The sequence below is a fragment of the Macaca thibetana genome, chromosome 11, assembly GCF_024542745.1.
Source record: "Macaca thibetana thibetana isolate TM-01 chromosome 11, ASM2454274v1, whole genome shotgun sequence".
NCBI lineage: Eukaryota > Metazoa > Chordata > Mammalia > Primates > Cercopithecidae > Macaca > Macaca thibetana.
In genome coordinates this window covers 23,640,482-23,665,720 of record NC_065588.1, presented here as the reverse complement: position 1 = coordinate 23,665,720, position 25,239 = coordinate 23,640,482, and the positions used below count along the sequence as shown (strand labels likewise).

General features: G+C 35.9%; 1 protein-coding gene across 19 annotated transcripts in view; it reads left to right on the top strand.

The window, feature by feature from the left end:
- Positions 1-25,239, top strand: part of SOX5 (SRY-box transcription factor 5) — a 1,034,891-nt gene that overhangs the window by 997,922 nt on the left and 11,730 nt on the right. For all 19 annotated transcript variants that reach the window (XM_050746696.1, XM_050746702.1, XM_050746700.1 and 16 more), the window contains 3 exons: positions 3,490-3,635; positions 20,609-20,717; positions 23,764-23,937. In XM_050746696.1, the coding sequence (XP_050602653.1) occupies positions 3,490-3,635; positions 20,609-20,717; positions 23,764-23,937 (429 nt within the window). The remainder of the gene's footprint in view (positions 1-3,489; positions 3,636-20,608; positions 20,718-23,763; positions 23,938-25,239) is intronic.

Here is a 25,239-nt window from a genome sequence, read left to right as displayed (position 1 = left end):
CTTACCAAGAACTGGAAATCCCAGATCCAGTTGAATCCAATTTCCAAATTCTACTTATTTTACTATGCCATTTTATAAAGTGACAGTTACTGAATAACTTTCATTGACCATTTATTATGATGAAAGACTATATTACCTCACTTAATCTTGACATTTCTGTTATCTAGTGAGCGTTATCCCTATTTAACTTATGAGAAGTTACTCATAAGTTACTTGCAACGTAGAAAAGTAAAACAACTTGTATAATTTATATAGCTAGTAAGTGTCAAAGCTAGGATTTTAATTTAGGCTTGCCCAGCTCCAGAACACAGGCTTTTTCTAATAATTGGAATCTTGAATCAAAATCTAAGGATTAGGTGAAGGAAGGGTCCCAGGCAGGGATACAAACACAGAGGAGAGGCAGTGAGGAAAAAGGAACAATGCTAAAATGAGATTCAATAAGGAGAGGATGGTCAATGCTGTCATCCCTCTCAAGAAATGGAAAATGTCCTTTGGATTTATTCGACAACTAAAGACCAATAGCAACAGAAACAAGATTGCAGTGAGAACTGGAGAGTAGGGAGGGAATGGGAGATTATGAGATAATGCATCTTTGAGAGGCTTGACTTCAAAGATAAAAAGAGAAACAGTGTTGGAAAGAGAGGGCAAAACAAAGTTAAAGAAGACACTTTATTTGCTTGTTTTAGGAGAAAAGAGAACCTTAAGTATCTACAGGTTGAGGTGGTAGAGAGGGTAGAGACAAGTAGATAGATGATACAAATGAGAAACAGAATAATCAATGAAGAAGTATAGAAATCTAGAACTCTTATTAGGAGATTTGCCTTGATTGAAAGCAAAGGGACCATTTTTATTGAAACAGGAGGAGCAAACTAGGCATAAATGGACATAAATTTGAAGGCAGCAGAAGCTAAGAGTGTGAGTAGGCTCAGGAAGGTGAGAGTTCAGTCTTACTGCTTTTTGCAAAATCAGAGGCAAGGCCATTTGCTCAGAGAGACGGAGTCAGCAGGGTTAAGGATTTGGTGACTATGAGGAGAACAAACTGTAAAGAACCAGCAAACAATCCTATTAAGATTGAATGTTGTCATATATAAATGGCTTTATGATTTAACATAGCAGACAAATGTTAACATTTCATATAGCATTATAACTAAAACTCAAGAGTCTCTAAAAGCAAGAATGTTTATTTTAAAGTGAACAGTTATTTCTACCTGCACAGAAACACACATCTCAAATTGGAAATAACCATTACAGAACATAGGTCTGTCAGTTACTCCCCCTCATAATAATTTACATTCCTCTTGCATCTATATTAATCATTTTTCCTACACAATGTTATCTTGGCAGTCCCTAAAAAGCATAAAGAATTCATGCTTTTATTCAGTGCCATGTGCCAAGCCATTTCAAATATATTTGTGTTCTGGAGAAGCTAATTAGACTACATAGAAGCTAAATAGACTACAAAAATGTATGATGCCAGGTTGCGTATAAACAGGGGTTAGAGCATAGGAAAATCAGACTGATCCTCTTAAGATTTTACTAAATGAACATATACCAAGACCGTCACGGTCATGTAAGAGTTGTATTTCTATCTAGAGTAATATTGTTCATGAACAAGTTCAAGAATTATACATTAAGAATGATGTACAGGAGATCCAAATTAGGATGTTGAGGATAATAAAATACAACCATCTTTTACAGTAAATATTAGCCCTGAAGATCTGTTCTAGGTTTAGAGTTGTTTTCAATTCACTGTTGTGTTTATAATGAGCAGAGATGTTTTGTTCTTTGAATAAGTTCCAATGAATTTAGCTCTGAAAGGCAAAATATATAATCACTCTCAAGCTTCCCTTTTCTATCGCCTACACTGGAACTTTTCTTTCTGCCTCAAGGAGATCAGAGGACCAGGTCTACTCTGCGCATAGTAACAGGGGGAAAGGCATGGATCATTTAGAAACCTGCCAGCACTGAAGTACTGCATCAGTTTCTGACATCAGTTTCTTCAATAGAAACGTTTAAGCAGCAAGAAAATATTCTGTTTTTTGGCAATCAGCAGATCAGATAGAAGAGTCTAGCAATACAACAAGGATGTGTAATCTGACATGATTAGACAAGGCTCTTAGTACCAGAACATTCATAATTGAGACAAAGAGTATTAATAACACTTTCCTAACACGGCAGTTAGCCATTTTATATTTCCTTTCTTTAATCTTAGTGTTTTTCAACAAATCATGGGATTTAATAGCGTGTTTTGGCAGATTAGAGGATTTATGGCCCAGATGTTTTTTGTTCTAAAAATGGATTAGGGTGTAAAGTTTGCTGGAATCCATGGAACATGTTGAGGCAAGCCGGTCATTTTATGTGTGATTAGTGCCTGCCTTCTGTCTCACAGTCCCTCCATCTGTCACAATTCACCAATGGATCTGGTTAGATTTAGCCTCGTGTCACAAACAAGTCCCTTTTCTGGGCAATTTCATATTACAGATTCATTTTATGCCATTTTATGCCCTAGTTAAAAGATAGGGAGAGAGGAAGATGAGATATCAGCTTTTCTTTAAATACTTGCAAAACAATCTTTTTCCATCAGTATTCTATTCTAATATAATGCAGATCATCATACTAATATGCATCAAATAAATAAATGATCAGTGTTAAAAATAAAATTAAATAAAAATTAGTTTTGGTTGTTACATCTGTTATTCTATAAAAGCAATATTTTGGTAGTGTATATTACTAACCATGGACTGTGGAGTTGCATGCATAAGCTGATCGTTTGGCCATCTTATTAAGAGTGTGAATTAAGTGTGACTATAGTTAAGAGTAGCCACAATTTCTTATCAAACAATTACAGGTGCTTGGTTACATTCTGTACTTGAAATTTAGCCTAACTATTACAAGTTTGCATCCATAGCAAACCACTGCCACCTGTGGTTTATTTCACCATTAATGGATTTTTAGGAAGAAAATGCTCTTCAGTCGGTTAGTAATGATTTATTTCTTCTGTATATAACAAACCTAATAGTGCTATACAGACCCTCTTAAGTGGCGTTTCTAATACTAGGAGAGACTCAATAATCATAGTTATAATTATGAATACCTAAATCCTGTGCTAAAATTCAAAAGTTCCTTGCAAAAAAAAATTAAAAGTGGGTTTTGTATTTGCACTACAAAATAATATTCAAATAATAACTAAAGCATTTACTTAAAAAATACATCTTCAACTTCTTTCAAAATAGTTGGAAACAACCATATTTCACTTAGGTATTATATTTTTATTACAGATATTTGAACATATTGGAAACATGTTTATGTATGACTATATGAATCAGTCATTGTCAATTATTCATTCATTCATTTTAGATAAATCCCATGGAGAAATCATTATAGGCCGGACACTAGCTGTTACCAAGAAAAGAAGTGATTTTTATGGTTACAGGCTAGCCTAGACATGCATTTATACAAAAGATATCCTTTGATCTGTCTCATGTTCAGGTTACTTAAATGACCATGATGCTGTCACCAAGGCAATCCAAGAAGCTCGGCAAATGAAGGAGCAACTTCGACGGGAACAACAGGTGCTTGATGGGAAGGTGGCTGTTGTGAACAGTCTGGGTCTCAATAACTGCCGGACAGAAAAGGTCAGTTCATAACATAACTTACTTTCTAGAAATACTTAATTAAATCGCCTGATGCTTTTTAAAATATATATATATATATATTTCCATCTTCTTATCATCCTCAGAATGATTCTCTGTCCCTTTTCTCCCTCCATTAATATAGACGGCCTCATCACCTTCCTAATCAAAACCATCTGGAAATAGAAAGAGTTATAATTCTCTTGATCCATCTCCAAACCTTATGGACAATGAATATCCCCTTTTACGCCACCAGCTTGTATTAAAACAAAATGGCATTTGAAATATCTGAGTCTGACTAAAAGTTTTGCTTTTCAGAGATGCTTAACTTGTATTTGGGGATGAGCTGGATTTGAAATGCTGAATCTTCCTTAATCAGCATAAGCTTGGATGATATCCATGCTCATATTCTAAGTATTTAGGATCCTGAGCTTGTCATAATATGTTTCCAGCATAAAGCACTGTCAAGTGTTAGATGAGTTCATGACTGGAAATTTTGACTTTATTAGAAAACAAAATGTACTTATTAAAAACTTTGACATTATTTGTATTATAAATAAGGCCAGTGAAACTTCTGAATTTGAGAGACAATGATTTCAAGCCCTTTTGTCTAAGCATACATGGTGTTTTATTTAGAAAAATATTATAAGTTGAAATTTATAGAAAAATATTATAAGTTGTAAAATCCTCAGAATTATGTACTTTTGGAATATTTGATATGTTTTAAATTGAAATTTTAAAATGTTACCCAGTCCTCTTTACAGAATCCTCTAGATAAATGGATCCAGTAGAGAAGAGAAAAAATGATCAGCTACTTAGCAATAACTGGAAAGTTAATCATAATAGGAAGCTTATGAGTCAAACAGAATTGTCCAGAATGAGCAGATTGCTAATTTGGATAGCTTTCTAGTTTCCCAGGTTTTATGTGGAGTTTGATGTATAATCACTAAGAAGCCGGCAATCTGCATAGTGAAGGTGAAATGTATGGGTGATCCTGTCACAACTGCTCTTTCCCTGGTCCTAATATGGTAAAAATTAAGGATGGAGAAATTATTTCAATTCTATTGTGTGTCCAGAGGGGAGAGCAAAGGATAGATCAGTATACATCCCTTGCAGTCTTACAACATAAGACGTATGACATTGGTGTCCTGAGAAGGGCACATTTTTATAGCTAAGCACCAAAAGGAAGGGGGAAAGCAACGTGACAGTTCTAAAGAAGGAATGATAGCAAGCATAAAGGAATTTATATTCAAATATTTAAACATTCTTGAAAGGATGCTTGAACAGAAATTCCTTTTCTCTGCTCCCCACGTAGAAATGAGTTTAACACTCAGCCAGATGCTAATGCAAAGTGACTCAAGCTATTCCTCGCAAGCATAGCTAAATTGCCGTTATTTGTTAAGCGCATTGAATTCAGCTGTGGATACAGCAGTTGGTTGCATTCAGCAAGCATCTGTACCCTTTTTTTTTTTAAAATCCTCCAAAGCAGAGACAACTCTACCTATCTCCCCCTTCTCTTCTCCAGTGCTGGCTGGGAATTGTCAAGTGACAACCGACCAAATCCTTTTGGACAGGAAGCCTTCATCCTGAGTTCTATATACTTGCAAAGCAGGCCTTGTGGTTGAATCAGGGAGCCCATTAAAAGTACTTTGATGGTATGGAAATTCATCTTCATGAAGCTCCTAGGCCCCTAAGCAGCGTGCTGTTTAGCTGTGGTTACAGATCAGTCATTCACATTGGAGGGCAATAATTGTGCTGACGGCTTGTAAGGCAATGGAAGTACATAAAATAATCCTAGGCCCTCTACCGTGGCACTGTGAGTTAATCTTCTCTAATACAGATCAGCTGTTGTTCTAACACATGACTTTATGCTGGCTCCAGTGACTCTGCACAGCCTTTTGATTAAGTAACAGGAGTGGAACCATCTGCATTCACTTTATTCCATACTTGTCCATTGTTAGGCGACCTTATTGCCACTTCTCGTTCCATCTCCACAGTCATACTTTATTTCTCTGATTAGCACCTCCTGCTTGGGTTGCAGGAGTGAGAGTTGCCTCTGTTGATAACTACTGCTTCCATGTTCCTTTCTGTTTCGTACTGTGATAACAACTTTTTAAAAATCTGTTTTGGAAATAATACCTGCCAAAACCTGTGGGACAGTTAAGATGTCTCTGTTCTCAAGAAGATCTTCATTCCTGAATCTCTTCATCATGTATTTTCAATGCAGTTGAGTTACATCTTGAACTATAGTCTTATAATTTATGAGTTTTTAAGTGAAAAACTTAAGTTACGGAAATGAAGTAGTTTCATTATTATAATAGTATGACAAACTCTTGTAATATAAAAGGAAACCTTCTCCATCAAAGGATCTGAATTATCTCATCCCTTATGTTACCCTGACACCTGAAAATGAAATTGAGATTATTGAAACTCTTTGAAGCAGGTATTACTCTAGTTTGTGGTTGACTTTTCCTGTTGAAATAACTTGGGTATCATTTCTGGAATATTAATGATCAATCTATGTCTGTGTAAGTCATGAAAATGAGATAATAATGTCACACTTATATCTTTTAATTAGTAATTATTCAACATTAGCACATGCTATGTATTAGAGACTGTGGTATGTACTGGAGGTATTGTATTAAACCAGAAAATATGAGTTCTGCCTTTATAGAGCTTACAGTTTGGATCAAATTATTATTTGACTGTTACTCATTACATATTTATGTGTGTGAGCCCACCCATAGGAATTGAATAAAGACCCCATATTGCTTACCATATCAAATCAGTTATATACTTGAGTTGACAAAGGTAGATGTTCTCTCTCACATTAACCATGTATTTATGCATATTGTGTTATTTTTCTAATACTTATCTTTTTATTAGACTTTTATAATCACTCAGTATTATCTATGGCCAATAAATATGTGGATTAGTAATTGGTTTGAAGTTTTGCCATAGTGTTTAGTGAAAGACGTAAAAAATATATGATAAATTCCTCTTACATTTTGCACTATCATCTTATATCACTTGAATCCCAAAATAAGGGCATTTTTTTCTGTCTAAAGGAATACTGCCAGCCAGGCGCGGTGACTCACGCCTGTAATCCCAGCACTTTGAGTGGCCGAGGCGGGTGGATCATGAGGTCAGGAGCTCGAAACCAGCCTGGCCAATATGGTGAAACCCTATCTGTACTAAAGATACAAAAAAATTACCCGGGCATGGTGGTGCATGCCTGTAATCCCAGCTACTCAGGAGGCTGAGGCAGGAGAACTGCTTCAACCTGGGAGGCGGAGGTTGCAGTGAGCCAAGATTGCACCATTGCACTCCAACCTTGGCAACAGGGCGAGACTCCATCTCAAATAATACTAATACTACTACTACTAATAATAATAATAATAATACTCCTAACTCCCTAAACCCAGAAAATACGTGTAAGGTAAGGATTGAGGGAGACAAAGCAGAAAGAAAGAAGGAAAGGAACTGGGAGAAAGGAAAAAAGAAAAGAAGTTCAGCCTGGTGCTTTACATCAACCTAAAAGATATCATGACCTGAGCTCCAGATGATTGATATCTTGTGGTGGAGATCTGTTTTCTTGGGTACACAGCCTTATACACATTAACTTTTCTTCATATCTCAAATAGCCAGCCACGTGGTTATCCCAGCTAGAAGGTCTTAATTCTGAAAAGCTGTAATTGGACAGTGAAAACAATTAGAGGTGTGAAGATAGGGACCAATGATTTCTCAGTGATATGTACCAAAACACATCATGAAAGTCATTTTTACTGAAACACATTTTAATGGAAGACTTCTAAGAGACTTTTTTTAATTTCTTTACGTTTCTTGGAAGTGTTTCAGCATACCCAAGAACTGTGTGTGTCAGGTTTCTTGGAAACTGTGGGACAGAGTATTATTTATAATTGTCCTCTCTGGTTAATTGTAGACTGATTGTATATTCAAATAATATTATCTTTTGCCACATGGCTTTGTTACAGATTAGTGTTGTGGGTGAAAAGGTGAGCTTCTCAGGTATGAAGGAACAGAAAGAAGCCTCTCATATTTTGTTTTGTAAAAAACACACTTTGCTTCATTACCACCTAGATGGCACAATTTTGTTCACAGAGTCAAGTACAGGTTCTTGAGCTTGTGTTTGAAAGTATCCATATTAATAAGAGATTATAAAAAGCTCAGTTTTTGTTGTCCTGATCCCACGACACAGTGTTAATACAATAGAAAACCAGTGCACTCAGTTGAAATAAGAAATAGACCAGAAGCTTTTCTGTTTGTGTCACTCACTCCAAATATAGTTATCCTGGGAAGACTGTACCTATACTGTCATAGCTGTTAGGAATGAGTTTCACTACATGTATCAGGAAACCTGAATATGGTAGCTTAAATAGTGATTCATGGCCAGGCATGGTGGCTCACGCCTGTCATCCCAGCACTTTGGGAGGCCGAGACAGGCGGATCACCTGAGGTTGGGAGTTAGAGACCAGCCTGACCAACATGGTGAAACCCTGTCTCTACTAAAAAATACAAAATTAACAAGGCATAGTGGCGCTTGCCTGTAATCCCAGCTAAGCTACTCAAGAGGCTGAGGCAGGAGAATCACTTGAACCTGGGAGACGGAGGTTGTGGTGAGCCAAGATGGCGCCACTGCACTCCAGCCTGGGCAACAAGAGTGAAAGTCCGTTCCAAAAAAATAAAAAAAATTAAAAAAATAGTGATTCATTTTTATCACATAATGAAGTTCAGGAGTAGGAGTTTGGTGGCATTAGTTCATCAACTTGGTATCGGAGTTGAAATCTGTGATTCTCTTGTCTATTCCCTTTGGGTCACAAAATGGTTGCCGCACCTGCAGCTATCCCATCCGCATGAAGGCAGGCAGATTCAGGAAGGAGAAGTCATTTTCTCTTTGCTAACTTCAGTCTTCATTCATACGGGGGTATTTCATTCCTCTTCTCAAGCTGACTTCCACACACATCTCATTGGCTAGAACTGGGTCATGTGAACATCTTTAAGACCATTACTGGCCAAAGGAAAAGAGACTGCTTTAAATTGATCATGAATTATTTTTTACCACTAAAGTAGAGAGCTAATCCTATCTTCTCTGAGATCAAGGGATTATCTTCAGATCAAAGGTAATATTAGCTGGGAAGAAAAGAAGGACAATGGCTGTTGGGTATGAAAAGGCGATTGTCAGCCACAGGCGTATTATAAACATGATATCAAAGCTCTCAAATATTTCCTTCATGAAACTGGTTGGTTTTGTTTGTTTTATAATTGTTGCCATCTATCTGTCTTTTGCTCTTCCACTATTACATGTCCAGGGTCTTTCTCTTTTCTTTTCTTTTCTTTTCTTTTTTTTTTTTCCCGAGGCGAAGTCTCGCTCTGTCACCCAGGCTGGAGTGCAATGGCACGATCCTGGCTCAATGCATGCTCTGCCTCCAGGGTTCAAGGGATTCTTCTGCCTCAGCCTCCTGAGTAGCTGGGACTACAGGTGTGTGCCACCACGCCTGGCTAATTTTTTGTGTTATTAGTAGAGGCAGGGTTTCACCATGGTAGCCAGGATGCTCTCAATCTCCTGACCTCATGATCTGCCCACCTTGACCTCCCAAAGCACTGGGATGACAGGCGTGAGCCAATGTGCCTGGACCATGTCCAGGGTTCTTATACCTTGTCTGGGGTTCACAAAGAATTAAATGACACACAAGCATGTGCACAAGAAGACTTTGCTTTATGACAGGTTAAATCTATAAAAGTATATTCACATACACGCCATATACATGTTAAGACCAACTTCTGTACTGCTTTTCTTATGTAAAACAGATGTCACTCACAAAAATAAGCATGCATGTGTGTGCATATATTTCTTAAGGAAGAGTATTCACTGAACATTAATTGCCTACAGTGTACCTGGAATATAAACACATAATGCATGCTATGAATTCATCTATCATTGTAAATCATAGCTGGAAAAATGTCTTACTTTTTCTGCTGAGCTGTAGTGAAAATTCTTTGTAATTTTCTGTCAAATAAGGTGGAAATTTGGTAAATAACGTGTATATTTTAATTAAGAATTGACTCAATAATGACAGTAGTTTCATTTTTGACCCTTTCTGAGTCATATTCATAAGAAGCCTCACCACAGACTATATAGGCTGATTGTAAACAAAGGTTAATTTTTTCTGTCTGGCACTTGGAAACTCGTCCATTACACCCATCTCTTTCCTGCCATTGTCAACCCTCTTCTTTCCCTTTAAAAGGGTGCCAAACATGAAATGACAGTGACCAATGTTGACTTAATGTGGATGTTTAATAATGAAAAAAAGTGTGTCATTCCCAGCATTAGTTACAAATGGCAGTAAGTGTATCGGATGGCAGCCCTGTAATAATTTTACATCCATCATTCTTTCCTGATGCTTCGCTGGCCATCTGATGGATGGGGCCAGCAGTGTTAACTCTTCGGAAACTGACACAATGTATGTAGTTCAGCATTATCTAACACATGTTCCTTCCCTGAGATAAGGAGAAGGCCTGTGAGGAATTGTGCATTACAGGTTTTTGCTTTAAAAAAGTGAATATGAAGGAACCCATGCCTCTCCGGTAGTGGAAGATGCTTCAATGAATGATTTACGGATGGGTTTTATAAATGTTGCCTTTAGCTAAAATGAATTCTAAAAGTCAAATTAGAAATAGATATTTCAATAGCTAGAGAAAAATTGTATAAAGGAAGTAGGCATGTTAGGTAAATCCTTCTGGAGGAAAGTAAGATAGACCCTTGCAACAGTGTGTGGTAAAGCAGATTTTACTAGGGGTGTGTGTGTTTCTGAAAAACGTTCCCAGTGTGTTAAATCCTCTGGTTAGAATTTGCCTAAGAACAAATTAAAATAACATAAGTAATTAGTATTTTCTCTTTTTAAAGTGAGCATATATTATGTTTTTAATCTCTACATTTACATGTAATTATTTATTTGGTGACTTTAATTAAAAGATATGCAAAACCCGAAGTTGAATATTTGCCTTCTTATTATTGGAGTCTCTCTACTCTGAAAATGTATATAAAATGAAAGGGAAACGGCTTTCTAGGCAACTGATTATTAGAACATCTAGACCAGCTTTTTATGTGCAAGTTGGCATTTGATCCTTAGGTTTTCTTTCCTTTTGTTTTTCATTCATAAAACCTTCTTAATTCTGAGTGTCTTAGCTAGGGAACACTTCTTATGGGACAGGAGGGGAGAGGAAAACCCCTTAGTGAATATTATCAGCACACAGCAGCCAGTTTTGAAAGACCATGACAAAAAGGCAAATAGGTATTATGTCATCACTATCCATCACTGTATATGTCATCCTTTCAATAATTCCAATCGACATGCTCGACAGACCAATGCAAGCTAAGGGGGCTGTTTGTTTTTAGAAATTGAGTATAGGCTGTCTGTAGCCTTTTGTTCTAGACGGTTTTCTTCTGTGTCTTTTCATTTCTTTCTCTCTCTTTCTTTTCTTTTTGGGGGTATTTAATTGAAATCCATGCCGAGTTTGCAGACTGCAAAGATCAGAGCTGTTTTCGTCCAGCAGTGGTAACTATGCATTAAACATTTTGATTTGTTTGAGCTTGAAGTTTAGTCCTTTTTTGCCATTTGCTTCATGGAGTTTGTGTATATTTACAGCCTCTGCATTTAATGGCCACATGCCTTATTTTCACAGATGGCCAGTGGAAGACTTTTTCTTTCTCTTAGTATAGCCTGCTTTCAGTTTCGCTACATTTGTCACAGTGCCACTACTTGCAGCTAGCAAGTGCCCACGCTTGGTGGGGAGCAATTATGGTGTGAGTTTTTAAGGAGCTTTTTAAAGGTTTTTTTTTTTTCCAGTAAACTTTTTATGGTTTAATTTTCTAGCCTAGAAAAGCTGTGCATGTTTTCAAACAGAGAGTCTTGTGTTCTTTACATCATTCTGGTAGAGGGGTTAGTGTAGGATGGTCCAATAAAATGAGACTCATAGGGCATGCCAAATTGGGCTTTCAGAGAGACACCCACAGGCCTCTCTGATGATTGAAATTGTCTATTTGTTTAGGGATTCGAGGATACGCTCACAATAGTACTCCTGAAAAAATAAGTTTGAAAACACCATGTATAGAATGATGTCAATATTTTTTAAAGTCTATTTCCATAATGCATAGATAAAAGACTAAAAGAATATACCACAAAATGTCAGCAGTAGTTATGCCAAGGTTATGGGGTTGTACGTTTTCATATGTATTTCCACATTTCTGAATTTTCTAATTTTCAGTAAGTGAAGTAAAAATCACTTTTGTTGTTGGGCCAGAATTGCTCTTTATAAAAGCTTGGTCTATCAAAGAGAGGTCATCCTTTTCCCCCTTGATTCCTTCCTTCTCCTCAAAATCAAACAGCTGCCCTCAAGACACTTACACATTAAGACACTGAAATAATTAAGGAGAAGTTTGTTTTGCAGTTATCCTATATATTTACTAGATAGATTCTTTATTATATTTATTGCAAGCTATTTTACCAGTATGGATTTAAAGCTTTTAGGAAAATACGAGGAATGTAGCGTTTATTTAAAGGGTCTCATTGAATCTTTCCAATCACATCTCTTCTCTTTTACAAATAAAAAAGACTTGCTTATGCCTGTGTCATAGGAGTATAACAGCTATTGATATTTATTTTGTACCTTAACATTTTCTCAGGGCTTTCCCCTCATATTTTGGTCTCACTCTGTAGTGTAAGTAGAACAGTATTCTTTGATTAAAACATCTTTTTAAACTTGAGATTTGAGAAGACTAGAGGAATTCAAGGGGTAGATCAGTCTTTCAACTGAACTCTTACAGCTCAAAGCCCAGTCTCTTTTCTAATGGAATATGGAGAGGGAAATCCAGAAAGTAACCCAGTTCCTGTTCAATTCGCTTGTGCCCCAGCATTGGTCATGTGTAGTCCTCAGCACATTTTTGAGACTTGATCTAAAATATTTCATTTAAGCAATCGCCATCTCCACAATCCGTACATCTGGTTTCCAAATCTTCATTTTTCCTGTTTTTACTCCTTCCTTCCTTCTTCCTGTCTTCACTGTGCACCAAACCCCATCACTGGAGAATAAGCCAAGAAAGCAAAAACAATATACTCAATCCTAGTTACTTTGTTTCTCCTAGCAGCTCTGATAAAACAAGTGATGACGTTTCAGCTGTTCATTAAAAAGAGATTTAAAATATCTATTCTAATATATATTTTTCTCTCTCTGTATTTAAAACTACCATGGATAGTTGAAAAAAGAACTATAACCCTGGTATGTCTGTTTCTATTGTCAGATCCAGCATTTCTGAACCAAGTCATGACTCTTTAAAATGGTCTGATTATATTTATTTAACTGAAGTAACTACTGGCTACTGAGGGTACATTTGTAAGCATGCTGACAGTTTTATAGCTTTTATTCCATGAAAAAGAAAATTTGAAAAAAGTAATCCTATATGTTTCTGTAGCTCAGTAACTGAGTTACCCATTGTTTATAGAATAATTATCATCAGATAACATTCCACTTTTGTGTTTACATTTGTGTGGCCCTCCCACCAACTGGACATCCTGTGTAGGTTGCAAATTCTATTATTTTTCTTAGTTGGCCTCTTGATTTTCTCACATTAACCCTTCTGATTTGACTCAGTATGTATAATATGTCTGTCTGCCACGGTTTGGAAGAACAACACAACCTTTTCTTTAGATGTTGGCTGTAGCCTGACCATATATAAAGACATTTAAAATCCCAGGTTTTGTTTTTTCCCCTCCTGCCTCCCTTCTTCCACATATACACACCATAAGCACCATCATGACGAAGAAGCAAGGGCCGGTATTTTACTGTGATAGTATTCTTGTGTAAAGTTCTTGGTGAATTCTTTGTTTCCTATACATTCTTTTGAGTAACTTTTCTGTACATTACACATCCAGGCCATAGGGATTTTTTCCTCCCTGTGGCAGTGGTTTTCTCTTTTAAGGACTGAATTTGTAATGTTGAATGGGGATGTTTAAGTGTGTCTTTAACAAGGTACCTGAATTTGTAAGTCTAATTACTGTTGGATAGTCTCTTCACAAAATATGTTCGAAAAGCAATCAGATTTTTGTTTTTTTCATAATTTGAAATGTCTTCCTTGAATTTAAGAAAAGAATTATGGAATTATTGATTACAAAACCATAGCTTTAAGTGTTGAAACTTGTTAATGACTTTTGAGAAAATTTATCTTTTATGAATAGAGAACGTATAAAAATATGACAAATTACACAAGAACCTGAAAAAGAGACTTCAGTGGAGTGTAAAGAAAATATCAGCAATAGTTGTCTTTAAATACCTTGCACATCTCCATGTTTAAAAAGAATCAAAGCCTGTTTTCTGTGAGATATATGTCAAAACAGTTTTGTTATATTGAGTTCAGTCAAGTAGGACATAAAATCATAGAATTGAAGGTTTGAAAGAAAATGAAAAGGGCCTATCATTCAACCTTGAATTGCCTCTTCAGTATCTGTAATATGCTACGCAGGTAGTCATATGTCCACCACTTGAAAATCTCTAGGAAGGTGGAAATTTCTTCCATCTGGAGACAGACCGTTCAATGGATAGACAGCTCTATTAGATCTCTCTTCCTTCAGTAGTTCATTATCTTTCACCTGATAACTTACAGTCTTTGATCAGTGTTCTATCTCCTAACTACATATGGACAAACTCTACCTCTATTTCACAAACAATAGCTGTTTATTCTTTTTAAGCGCGGAGGTTCTTAAGATATTTAAAGACAATGATTGTTGATTTTTTCTTCCTACTCTACTCAAACCCTTTTTTTCAGTATCCTGTGTAATTTCTTCATTATGACAACAAGGTTTAATAGATAGGAGGATGCTCAAAAACTGAGTTAAACTGAGTTAAGTCCAAACAATTATTGTCATTGAGTTTCCCTGGTCTGCATTCCAACACCTATTTAAAAAGAAAATGAGGCCATTATAACATTATTTTAGTGAATCCATACCAACTTCCTGTCATTACCACAGCCTCTACCAAGAGCTCTGAACTAATCTTATATAGGTAACCCCATCTTTTCTGGAGTATACATTAGGTGCTAAAGTCATATTTCTTCAAATTTCTTTCTTTCTTCATAAAAATCAAAATTAGATATTTGTCATCAGTTTTGAAATATTCCTCCCATTTTAAAATCATTCTTTGAAAATCATTAATAAGGATTCATCAGTGTTATCAAGTCATTTTAAGATCTTGAAAAGTTATTCACCTAGATCAAAACTCTCAAATTTCTACACTATGTGTTTCTGAACCATCTTTGACTTTGTAGTACTGCTTATCTTGATCTGCTGATACATTTCACATGATCAGAAATCCTGATGAAATTAACCTGCTAAGAAGTTGAGTCAGAATTATACAAGCAACTTTTCATGAAGCTAGCTACCAAATTTTACAAAAGGAAATTAGATTGTGGAACAAAATTATGGGTTTTAATTCATGAGGGAATTCAGAAAGGGAAAAAAATCAGAATTAAATCAGGTGGATTTTGTGGATGACTAGGCCAGAGGATGTATATGGACCTTTCCATCCCCTTAGTTCATATCTTGCTATAATTCTCGATGGAGAAAATGAATAGAAAAATTCTCTTTTCTTCAAGGATTATTAAATTCCAGAATACCAAAGGTTCTATGGATATTCTAATGGATAAATTCACACTCAATAGAGGTAAAATTAGTGACAGATCTCTTCAACATGTACTGTTGTTAGAGTTAGAGGAAAGTGTGTATTTGTGTGAGTGTGTATTTGTGTGCACACATACATAGTTTATATGTCATTTATACATAACTTACAAGAAAGCTTTTTCTCCCATTTTCAGTGTTATAGTATGTGGGTAGATGGTATTTTCTTAAAAATTGAGATATTAATAAGCAAGAGTGAAACCGGGAGGTTAAAGAGTAGACATGTGAATTATTTCTTTATACTTAAGCTGATGAAAAGAATCTCCAACTGATAAATCATTATGACATTATAAATAATCTTTCATCTTCTTTGGTGGTCTGTGAGGTTCACATAATTAGAGGGTTAAAAACCTTTTTTTGTTTCTTCTTTCTTCCCATGTCATTAATATAGTAGGAGACCATAAAGAAGTGCAGCCAGAAGGGGTTTAACTGTTACTGAGTCAACATTTGACAGTCACACTCTATTCTGTCATTTCATGCATGTGCTTTTTATGAGTTTTATAGCTTTGTGAGCTTTATTTCAGGGATGTGCATTATGATAGCTGATCCACAGCCCATCTCTTTGTGTATGTTTGTCTGGTAGAGACCAAAGCTCATCACTTAGCTGAATCCCAGTTTCAGGGAGTAATAGAAGACTTATCTACTCATGCACTGTTTAATTTAGGATTAGGTAACTAAGGAAATATCTACCTCTAAAGTACAGTTTGTGTGTTCCTTTGTTTTGACTGCTCCGTGAAATATCAACATAGGATGCCTATTAGAAACTTTGCAAAAATAGTGAATTCTCAGTTGTTTTTGATGTTTTTTAAGTTGAAATAATGGAGTAGGGAAATTTTTTCAGTTAAAATATGTACTAGACTTACAGTCTGGAACTGTAACTCATCATGCCTGAGTATGAAATTGAAATAATAAACAATGATCAAATATATTGTGGTAAATGGTAGGAAAAAGAGGGAGAACTTTTGACAATATTTAGAGTTGTTACTAAAATTCCCTTTTTTAATGCATATTTGGTCATACAGAATAGAGTTTATCATCATAACAGACTACTTAATACTGAAATTTAACTATTTCTATAATTATTACATGTTAGATTCCCTGTCTTTTCAATTTTCCCCATTGACATTTTAAAAATAATATTAAAAATATATCTATCTTAAACTTTTCAAAGTAATGAGAATCTAGCATGTTTAACTATCATTTTACAAACTAGGATTCTGGAACTCAAGGAGGATAATTAATTTGTCTAAAGCAATATGGCTAATATATATGGCAGAGAGTTTGGTTAAAATGTGATATTCCTGATGCCAAAACTCATTATTTTCTAACCTCAAAAACGTCCTCTTCCCATGAATCCCTGTGGCCTTTCGTCATTTAGAATGGTTTTTGGCTTAGAAGTATGAATTGATACTGACCACTTCCAATCAACAAAGTGTCCATATCTCTTTAGCTGTTTCTTGGCTGTCCTTTTTGATTCCCACCATAGCCTGGGATTATGTGCAAAGAGTACACATGCTGTTTTCCATTATGCAAGTCTGTGGATAAGTCACAGATCACAAGACCAGCTACCAAGTCCCCCAAGTGAATATTAATACATTAATAATAGTTTTCTGTATGTCAGATTTTGGAGTTATTCATTTGCACCCAGGAAACCATGCGGTCTACAACTTTCTTCTGTTGATGAGATACAATTCACTTGGATCTTTTTTCAAGTCAACATAAAATCAGAAGATTTTTTCAAGTCTGTTTTTAAACAGACTTAACCTAATGTTTCTCCTTGATCTCAGCAAACCTGCAGAGTTGTAAAGACGTGATTAGGTAGATAAGACTCATCTTTCCAAAGGAATCTAGTTGTTATCCCATTGCTAGTTTTTATTCAAGAGAGAAAGCATGCAGGTCATCTTATTTGGCCCATACCCCGGGACTTTAACATGTTGACTACTTTGTTGTAATTAATCTACTTTTGCCCTCTATTCTGACATCATTCAGGGCATTTAGAATTTTGGAGAGTATTCCTTTAAATGTATTTACTTTTCTTCTTTTTTTTGCTTTCTCTCTAATAAAAAGAAGGTAAAGGAGAAAAGACCAATGACTCTTGTCATTTTCATATCAGCATTTCTAAGTGCTGGGCTGGATTTGTGTTCCAGAATACAGATCTTTAAATCGGGGAAGGGGATGCTATTTTTCTGCACAAACTCTTGACTAACATGATTTTTATCAGAGTCATGATTTTTATCATATTATAAGATTGATATCACTAACATGATTTTTATCAGATTATAAGATTGGTAAAAAATGGTCACTTGTGCCCATCAACATATATTTGTTTTCCCAAAATCAGTTTCTTGGGTGTTTCCCATTTTCAACATCTTCCCTCTTAACCCTCTGCTTACCTGAAATCTACTGTCCTTGTTTTGTTCCAGTTGCCTCTATTTAGAAAAGATTATTTTATTTATAAGAACTTTGAGAATCAAAATATTACCTTTTCCAGTAGTATTTGCTCTTATGAACAGACACTTTTAGAAAAGGAAATATTTAACCCACAGAACAGAATCTCAAATGGTTGAGCTTTATACATGATAGTGCATAGGTGAACCCTTCAGAGAGGGGATGGCCAGAGACAGGTGGGATTAAAAGGATAAAGTAGGAGAGATTTTTCTAGTGTATCAGTACTTCTGCTTTATAGCATTTAGCTGATTCTTTCCCCTCCTATATGCCATTCAGTTGAATTTAAACTTTTGGGAACTATTCTTAAATCCAATTCATTTTTTTGGTGGTTCAATATATTACCTAGACACCTAACCACATATGAATTTATATCTACTTTTATACATAAGTACTATGTATCAACTTTATAGGATCAGTTTTCATATGGAATTATAGGATAATTATTTTTTACTTAAGTTGTTATTATCTCCTCCTCACATCAGTTTCTTTGTCTTCTGAATGTATTGTCCACACTTTTTTAAAAAATGTGGCAACGTTATCATTTTGATTTACATGCCGTTGTAATCTGCTTTAATTAAAGGCATACCTCATGTTCTCCAGTTCCTGCAGTCACCTTTCCTTTGGCCTGTTCACATGTCTGTTAGCTTAAATTACTATACAAAAAAGTTAAATTTATATAAATAGTATAAATTACTACACTATTACGAGAAAGTATAGCTTGCTGTGTCGACTTCCACTGTGTGCCACTGACATCCTCTTGAGAAGCATAGTAAGTTTTACTTTTGGGTAGCTAATCATTTTATTAATATTAGGCGCATTAGTGGTGGCTAATTATAGGTTACTTATTGTAAAAACTGAGTGTCACTTTCCTGCTCATATTTGTTAATTTTAGTCTCTTGGTAAGACAGCATGGCATCTGTAGAGCTGAACTCAGAACCTTGGAAGTCGCTTAACGTGTCATACTTTTTCTACTTTGATTGAGTTCATTTTGCTTTTTCGTCTTGAAAGACTTTTCTTCAGAATGGAAAACTCTCTAGAAAATGTGTAGTATTATTGCCCTATACTGTTAAATCAAAAGCTAAGAGGTGATCCAAGCCCAGTACATTCCTCAAAGAGAGTACAGTAAAGTCTTCATTGACCCGAGGACTATCAGACCATGTTGATGGAATATGTGTGTGTGTGTGTGTGTGTGTGTGTTTTCAAATGTAACTGTCTTTTGTTTTAACAGCTACATTTACTGTAAAGAAAGTCTGTTAAGCTGGTGTCCTTGATGCTCCTGAGCTCAGCTGAATATATACAGCTGACTCTCTCAGCAAAAGACATCCAAAACATATAAAGCAGCTGAAAACAACAACTTCACACACAAAACAAATCGAGTCAGATTCTACAGTGTTAAATGCGTAACTTATTTCAACTTTAATACTATTTAATTCTATAGAACTAAAGTTAATACGAACTATTTTGTCCCAGTTTCTCTACTGTATTTTATACTGATTGACAATTTAAAAATAGTTTTCTATTAAATAATGTACATACTTTGATGAATAGAGTACAGGAGTTCCAAGGCCACTGGCTTAAGAGACTTTTTAATCTAGTATGCACAATTGTCACATTGTCAGAGACTTCATTGAGATAAAGTGTGTACTGTGTGAAGAATTTCAATATCTTATTAGTTCTTGGTGGGAACATTAGTTGGGCCCTTTACCTGTAATACAATTATCTTAAATCATTGATTACTTTCTGTGAACATTTTATTGTGTCAATAGCAGTTCTGCAGTGTATGTTGTTCACTAGTAATGATTCATGACTATGTTCCTCAGAAAATGAGGTGAATAATTATAAAGAAACCTGAGACAATGTGATGAGATCCAATGGATGCTTTTCTTAAAACTGTTTTGCTACTACATCAATGAGAGCAATGCTGGAGAGTTCAAGAGAAAGTTGTCAGCCGTTCATTATATGCTTTTTCTGTTCCTAAAGTCACCCAGTTTCTTAATTTGACAGTAGTTTAATGTCTCATATGGTTTAGATTAAGCATTATATTTTTCTTGAAAATAATTTATTTTGTAATGCCATGTTCTCCATGAATGTGAATCGTGCACTGCATGCTTAAACAACTTGATGTCTCTGTAGATCTAATTTTGGTATATTTGTATCTCAAATAATTCGCCAACTCAATATTTTGGCTTAGCAATCCAAATCAAATTGTGGTCCAAGTAGCAGGCACTCACATTGGATGTACAGAGACTTGACAAGCAATTAGCAATGAATATTTAAACGTCTTCATTACCCTTGCATGAGGAATACAGATGGCATTTGGGAAGATGGCAACCAGAGGGCACTACTGTGAATTATGTTTCTATTATTTGGTCACCTGACTATTGGAAGACTTTCTCTGGGCTTCATGCCACTCCTATACTTCTACTGTCTGGCCAAAAATAAAGCAGACATTCCAAATGTAAAACAGGTTGCTTCCATGAAATTTCTATGCACATTTTGTAATTTGGGACGGTTGTCTCCAAGGATCCCGGCATATATCCTTTAGGCATACCAAACCCAAATGCCAAGACTTTATAGGGGTCTATGAGAATCAGAGCTCCTTCAAAAATCCTGCTGATCATTCTCTTAATGACTTCAGGTTAATGTGCTGAACGTAAAAAGGTGAAGAAATCAACACTGCATCCTTTCCAGGAGCTAATGTATTATATATGGCCCAAGAAAAAGAAAGTCTTCAAATAATTATAATTCCTAGACTGATCTCTCATTATAATTTTTTTAAAGGAAAAAACAACACTGGAGAGTCTGACTCAGCAACTGGCAGTTAAACAGAATGAAGAAGGAAAATTTAGCCATGCAATGATGGATTTCAATCTGAGTGGAGATTCTGATGGTTTGTGAAAATTGTTCATATATATTCTAATAATGTGAGAAAGTGTCTATGTAGTGCCAATTAAAACTGCTAAAAAATAGACTAGACAGCCACCTCATACCTGATCATTACCTTAAGAGGTCACATATACTGAGCAGTTCCCATGTGCCAAGCACTCTGCTGAGTGCTTTGCATAAATCATCTCATTTAATTCCTAGTCAGGCCCATTGCAGAGAAAGAGTCTGAGCCTCAGGAGTTTTGAAGCATTTTCCCCACGTCACAGGATTCTAAGTGCCAGAGACAGGAATTTAAATCGAGATGGCAGGATTCTAAAGCAAATGCTCTTGATCATCATCTTCCCCATTCCTCTCCTCGCTTCCCTATTTCTTTCCTTCTTTGTCTTTTTTTTTTTTTTTTTTTTTTTTTTGACAGAGTCCTGCTTTGTAGCCCATGCTGGAGTGTAGTGGTGCAGTCCCAGCTCACTGCAGCCTTAGCTTCCCAGGCTCAAGTGATCCTCCCACCTCAGCCTCCCACGAAGCTGGGAGTATAGGAGCATGCCAACATGCCCAGCAATTTTTTTTTTTTTTAAGACACAAGGACTCACTATGTTGTCCAGGCTCGTCTCAAAGTCCTGGGCTTGAGTGATCCTCCCACCTCAGCCTCCAAAAGTGCTAGTATTATAGGCGTGAGCTACTGCACGTGGCCTCGCTTCCCTATTTCTTGTACCCAAAATGAACTTTTTCAGAAATTTGTTTCTATTGGCTCATTTTTAAGTTTCCATTTGTCAAGCCCTGACCAGAATACATGGCTCAGAGGACATTTCCAGGATAGTTTCTTCCATTTTGGAACCCTTCTCCCCAGTGCTATATACTGCATAGTCAAGTGTCCTGCCCACTCTCTCTAACCTAGCTAGAATTCAGCTGCACAACTTTATGCTCCCCTCTCCTAAGCCTCCAGACTTCTGTTTTCTGTATCATCTCTGAATATTCTAAACATCCACAGTGACAACAAATTAAATCGATACTCTGATTTTTAAGAGCATAGCAAAGAGGGAAAAAGAAGAAGTGCTGTTCTTCTTATACAATATCCTGGCTGGGAGCCTGTCTCTACTGTCAGGTGGCATCCATGCATGTTAAGCATTCCTTTGGTGGTACCGACCTCAGCTTTGGTACTACTACAGGGAATTTCCCTGCATAGAGAGAAGAGTGCACAAGGGCAAACCAGTGAGATGCATATTTTGAGAGGGGGCCCCCTTGAATCCTCCAATATACACAGCTCTCTACTCTGTGCCTTGAGCCAATTCTACTTTTAAAACCAGGTCTATACTAGTCGAGGGACTAAACAAACCTGAACGTTGAAACACATAATTCTATCAAAGCTGATTTTTATTCAATTGGATTCAATTTGCATTTTCCTGTGTCTAATGTTGCAAATATTTTCTTCTCTTTTCTGCTTCACTTAGCTGAGATAAACCGAGTCTATGTACATTTAAAGAGCTTGTTTAGATTTGATGAAGACACATAATGTTCATTTTATTGCTTATGTTGCTGTAAGGTGTAAGAACAAGAAAAGGCAGATGTGCAAATGATCATTTGCTAGTTACAAACCCATTTTAGGAAGATGTTGCCATATATTTGCAGTTATTTTGTCAATAAAAGACAATTACTGGTAATAACACATTTCATAAATTTTAAGTTGTATTAGCATGATAAAATATACCCACAGTAATCAGCATTAAAACATCAAAGTTTTTGTTGCTGTCACTGGCTAAATTCAATCGTGCTTGTTTGTGAAGTATTTTCCACTTTTCATTAAACCAAAGAGCATGTTATTAATGAGAAATATTGAGAAACTTCACCAACAGGTATGCTATGCTTTGAATGTGCTGCTATAGAGGTCCTTAAGTTTGGGCAATTTTGTTTGATTCTTGTGTCTTCAAATTTAAAAAAAAGAAAAGATGAGGAATGACTACAAAGCAAGAAAAGAAAAGCAGTGCTTTTGTTGAGAATACAGTCTCTACAAATCCCCAAAGTATTTTTAAATTTTTAGATACTATCAAAATACATCTATTTATTTTGTGATAATAACCAGTGAAAACCTACTGTCAGAGTTCTACTGGTTCTCCTTATTTTCTCTTTGCCTGAACTCAAGTATCTTAGAAGCTATTTAATCTGCCGAAGCCATTCTAAGGAGCCACATAGGTTGGAGGAGTGAATACAGCTTCCAAAGACATTGTTGTTAACTCTTGAATTGTGTTTTATCATCTGTGAATCTTACTGATTGAAATGTAACTGTCCATGGGACTCTTTGGATAACTTTGAATATTAGGGGGAAGATTCAAAGGAAATTTTTATTTTTCTCATCTTAAACATGTGACTGTAGACTCCCTAAGAAACTAGAGTAATGTTAATTGTTCATTTGTTCTTTTCCATACCATTTTTACATATATTTTTGGGAGCAGACCTGTCATTGCTATATCAGCATATGTCATGCATTTGTCAGCATAGAATTTCAAAGAAAAGCCAATTATATTACGGGGAAATATATATATTGTTTTTAACCTCAAAAATTGGTCAATGTTTTTATTTTTGTAACCTTGGAGAGAGAAAGAGAACATAAGGTATTATATGTTCAGACAGTCTTTAAGTAGCAAAGGTATATCCTCCCCTATAATCATCCATTCTGCCAAACTGATTTGTGCTTCTTTACCTATTTAATATTTCCACACTACTGGTATGCCTATTGATTTAATCTATCCTCTTTCTGAATGGCATCAAAAATCACATATCAGAGTTTATTTTGAGCTGTTGAAAGTAAATGGTGAAACAGTCCATTGAAAGAAAGAGAAAACAGATTAGAAACGGGTTAAAAATACAAATACGACATTTGCCACCACAAGGCTTATCACAAAAACTTCATAAACAAGCATCTGTCTTAAGAACTGGAAGTACCATTATCAGAAGTACTTTTTGTTTCAGATATCTTAATAGACTAAAAAATAGGAATGCGAGGAAAAGAGTTGCCAGAAGTTTTAACACTAACACTAAGTGATATTTCCTGTTTTCAGGAAGTGCTGGAGTTTCAGAGTCAAGAATTTATAGGGAATCCAGAGGGCGTGGCAGCAATGAACCGCACATAAAGCGTCCAATGAACGCCTTCATGGTGTGGGCTAAAGATGAACGGAGAAAGATCCTTCAAGCCTTTCCTGACATGCACAACTCCAACATCAGCAAGATATTGGGTAAGAAAAACATTAAGAACTCAGTGACATATGGAATAAAGGTACTGTTGTGTTTTCTGGAGCTGTGGAAGGATCCTGGATTTGGAGGCCATGCAGGTCATGTTATCTGCTTATCCAGAAAATAAACATCATCATCGAGGCTTCTTCTGGTGATGAAGCATTCTATGTCCATTGAGAAATATACCATATTTCTATACCTCATTTAGCAGTTTGTCTTCATACTAATTATTTTAATGCTTTATCTTCAGAAATCTAGAAATATTTTTACTAAGGCTGAGAAAAAAGTTGCTTTCACGTGAGCCACTAGATATTGCTACTGATCATTTGTACTCATTTCCTTGCATACTAGAGACAAGTTATTGTTAATCTTAAGGCCTCCTTCCTCTCTCATCATCCTCTGTAACAGAAGGATAAGGAGTTTTGTTTGCAGAATTCATCATGTTGTGGGGGTGAGGGTGGAGGTGGGGAAGATGTTTGTTCCAGTGCTATAATTGAAAATCAGTTTTAGATTCTTAGAACACAAGAAGATGTAGAGTGTACATTTTTACATTTATACTTTTAGTAACCTTAAGTACTAAAGGTACTTTTAGTAATACTAAATACTTTTCTGCCATCGCAACATTCAATTTAACAGAAAACAAAGTACACATTTACTCTACCCACATAGACACTGAAGCACACAGAAAAAATGGTTGGGGAGAAAGGGTGCTGATTATAAAGATACCTATTATAGACCAATTCAGGTCCCGGAGGGACGGCGGAGGAAAGAGAAGATTCCATTGCTTTCGTGCCTTATCTGACATCATTATCATTGTCATTGTCCCTAACTTCATCACTGCCTTTGTCTTCATCATCTTCATCTTCAAGTAGCCTGATGGCCAGATACGGGACAACATAAGAAAATTTTGATTACTCACTGTGTGACTTCTAAGAGTTAAGTGACAAAAATAGAATAGAACCATTTTATCAGAAAACGTTGGCTTTAACAAATAAGTAACAAAATTTGTCAAAATTATTAAAGTTTTATTAAAATTCATAAGGCACTTGGAATTGCACGGAGTTTATAAAGATAATATCACTTTTGGTTCATTACTGATCATCTATAAATGGCTAACATATGCATGAGGTTTTTTGTTTTGTTTTGTTTTGGAGATGGGAATCTTGCTCTGTCACCCAGGCTGGAGTGCAGTGGTGTGATCTCAGCTCACTGCAACCCCCGCCTCCTGGGTTCAAGCAATTCTTCTGCCTCAGCCTCCTGAGTAGCTGGGATGACAGGCACGGGCCAACCATACCTGACTAACT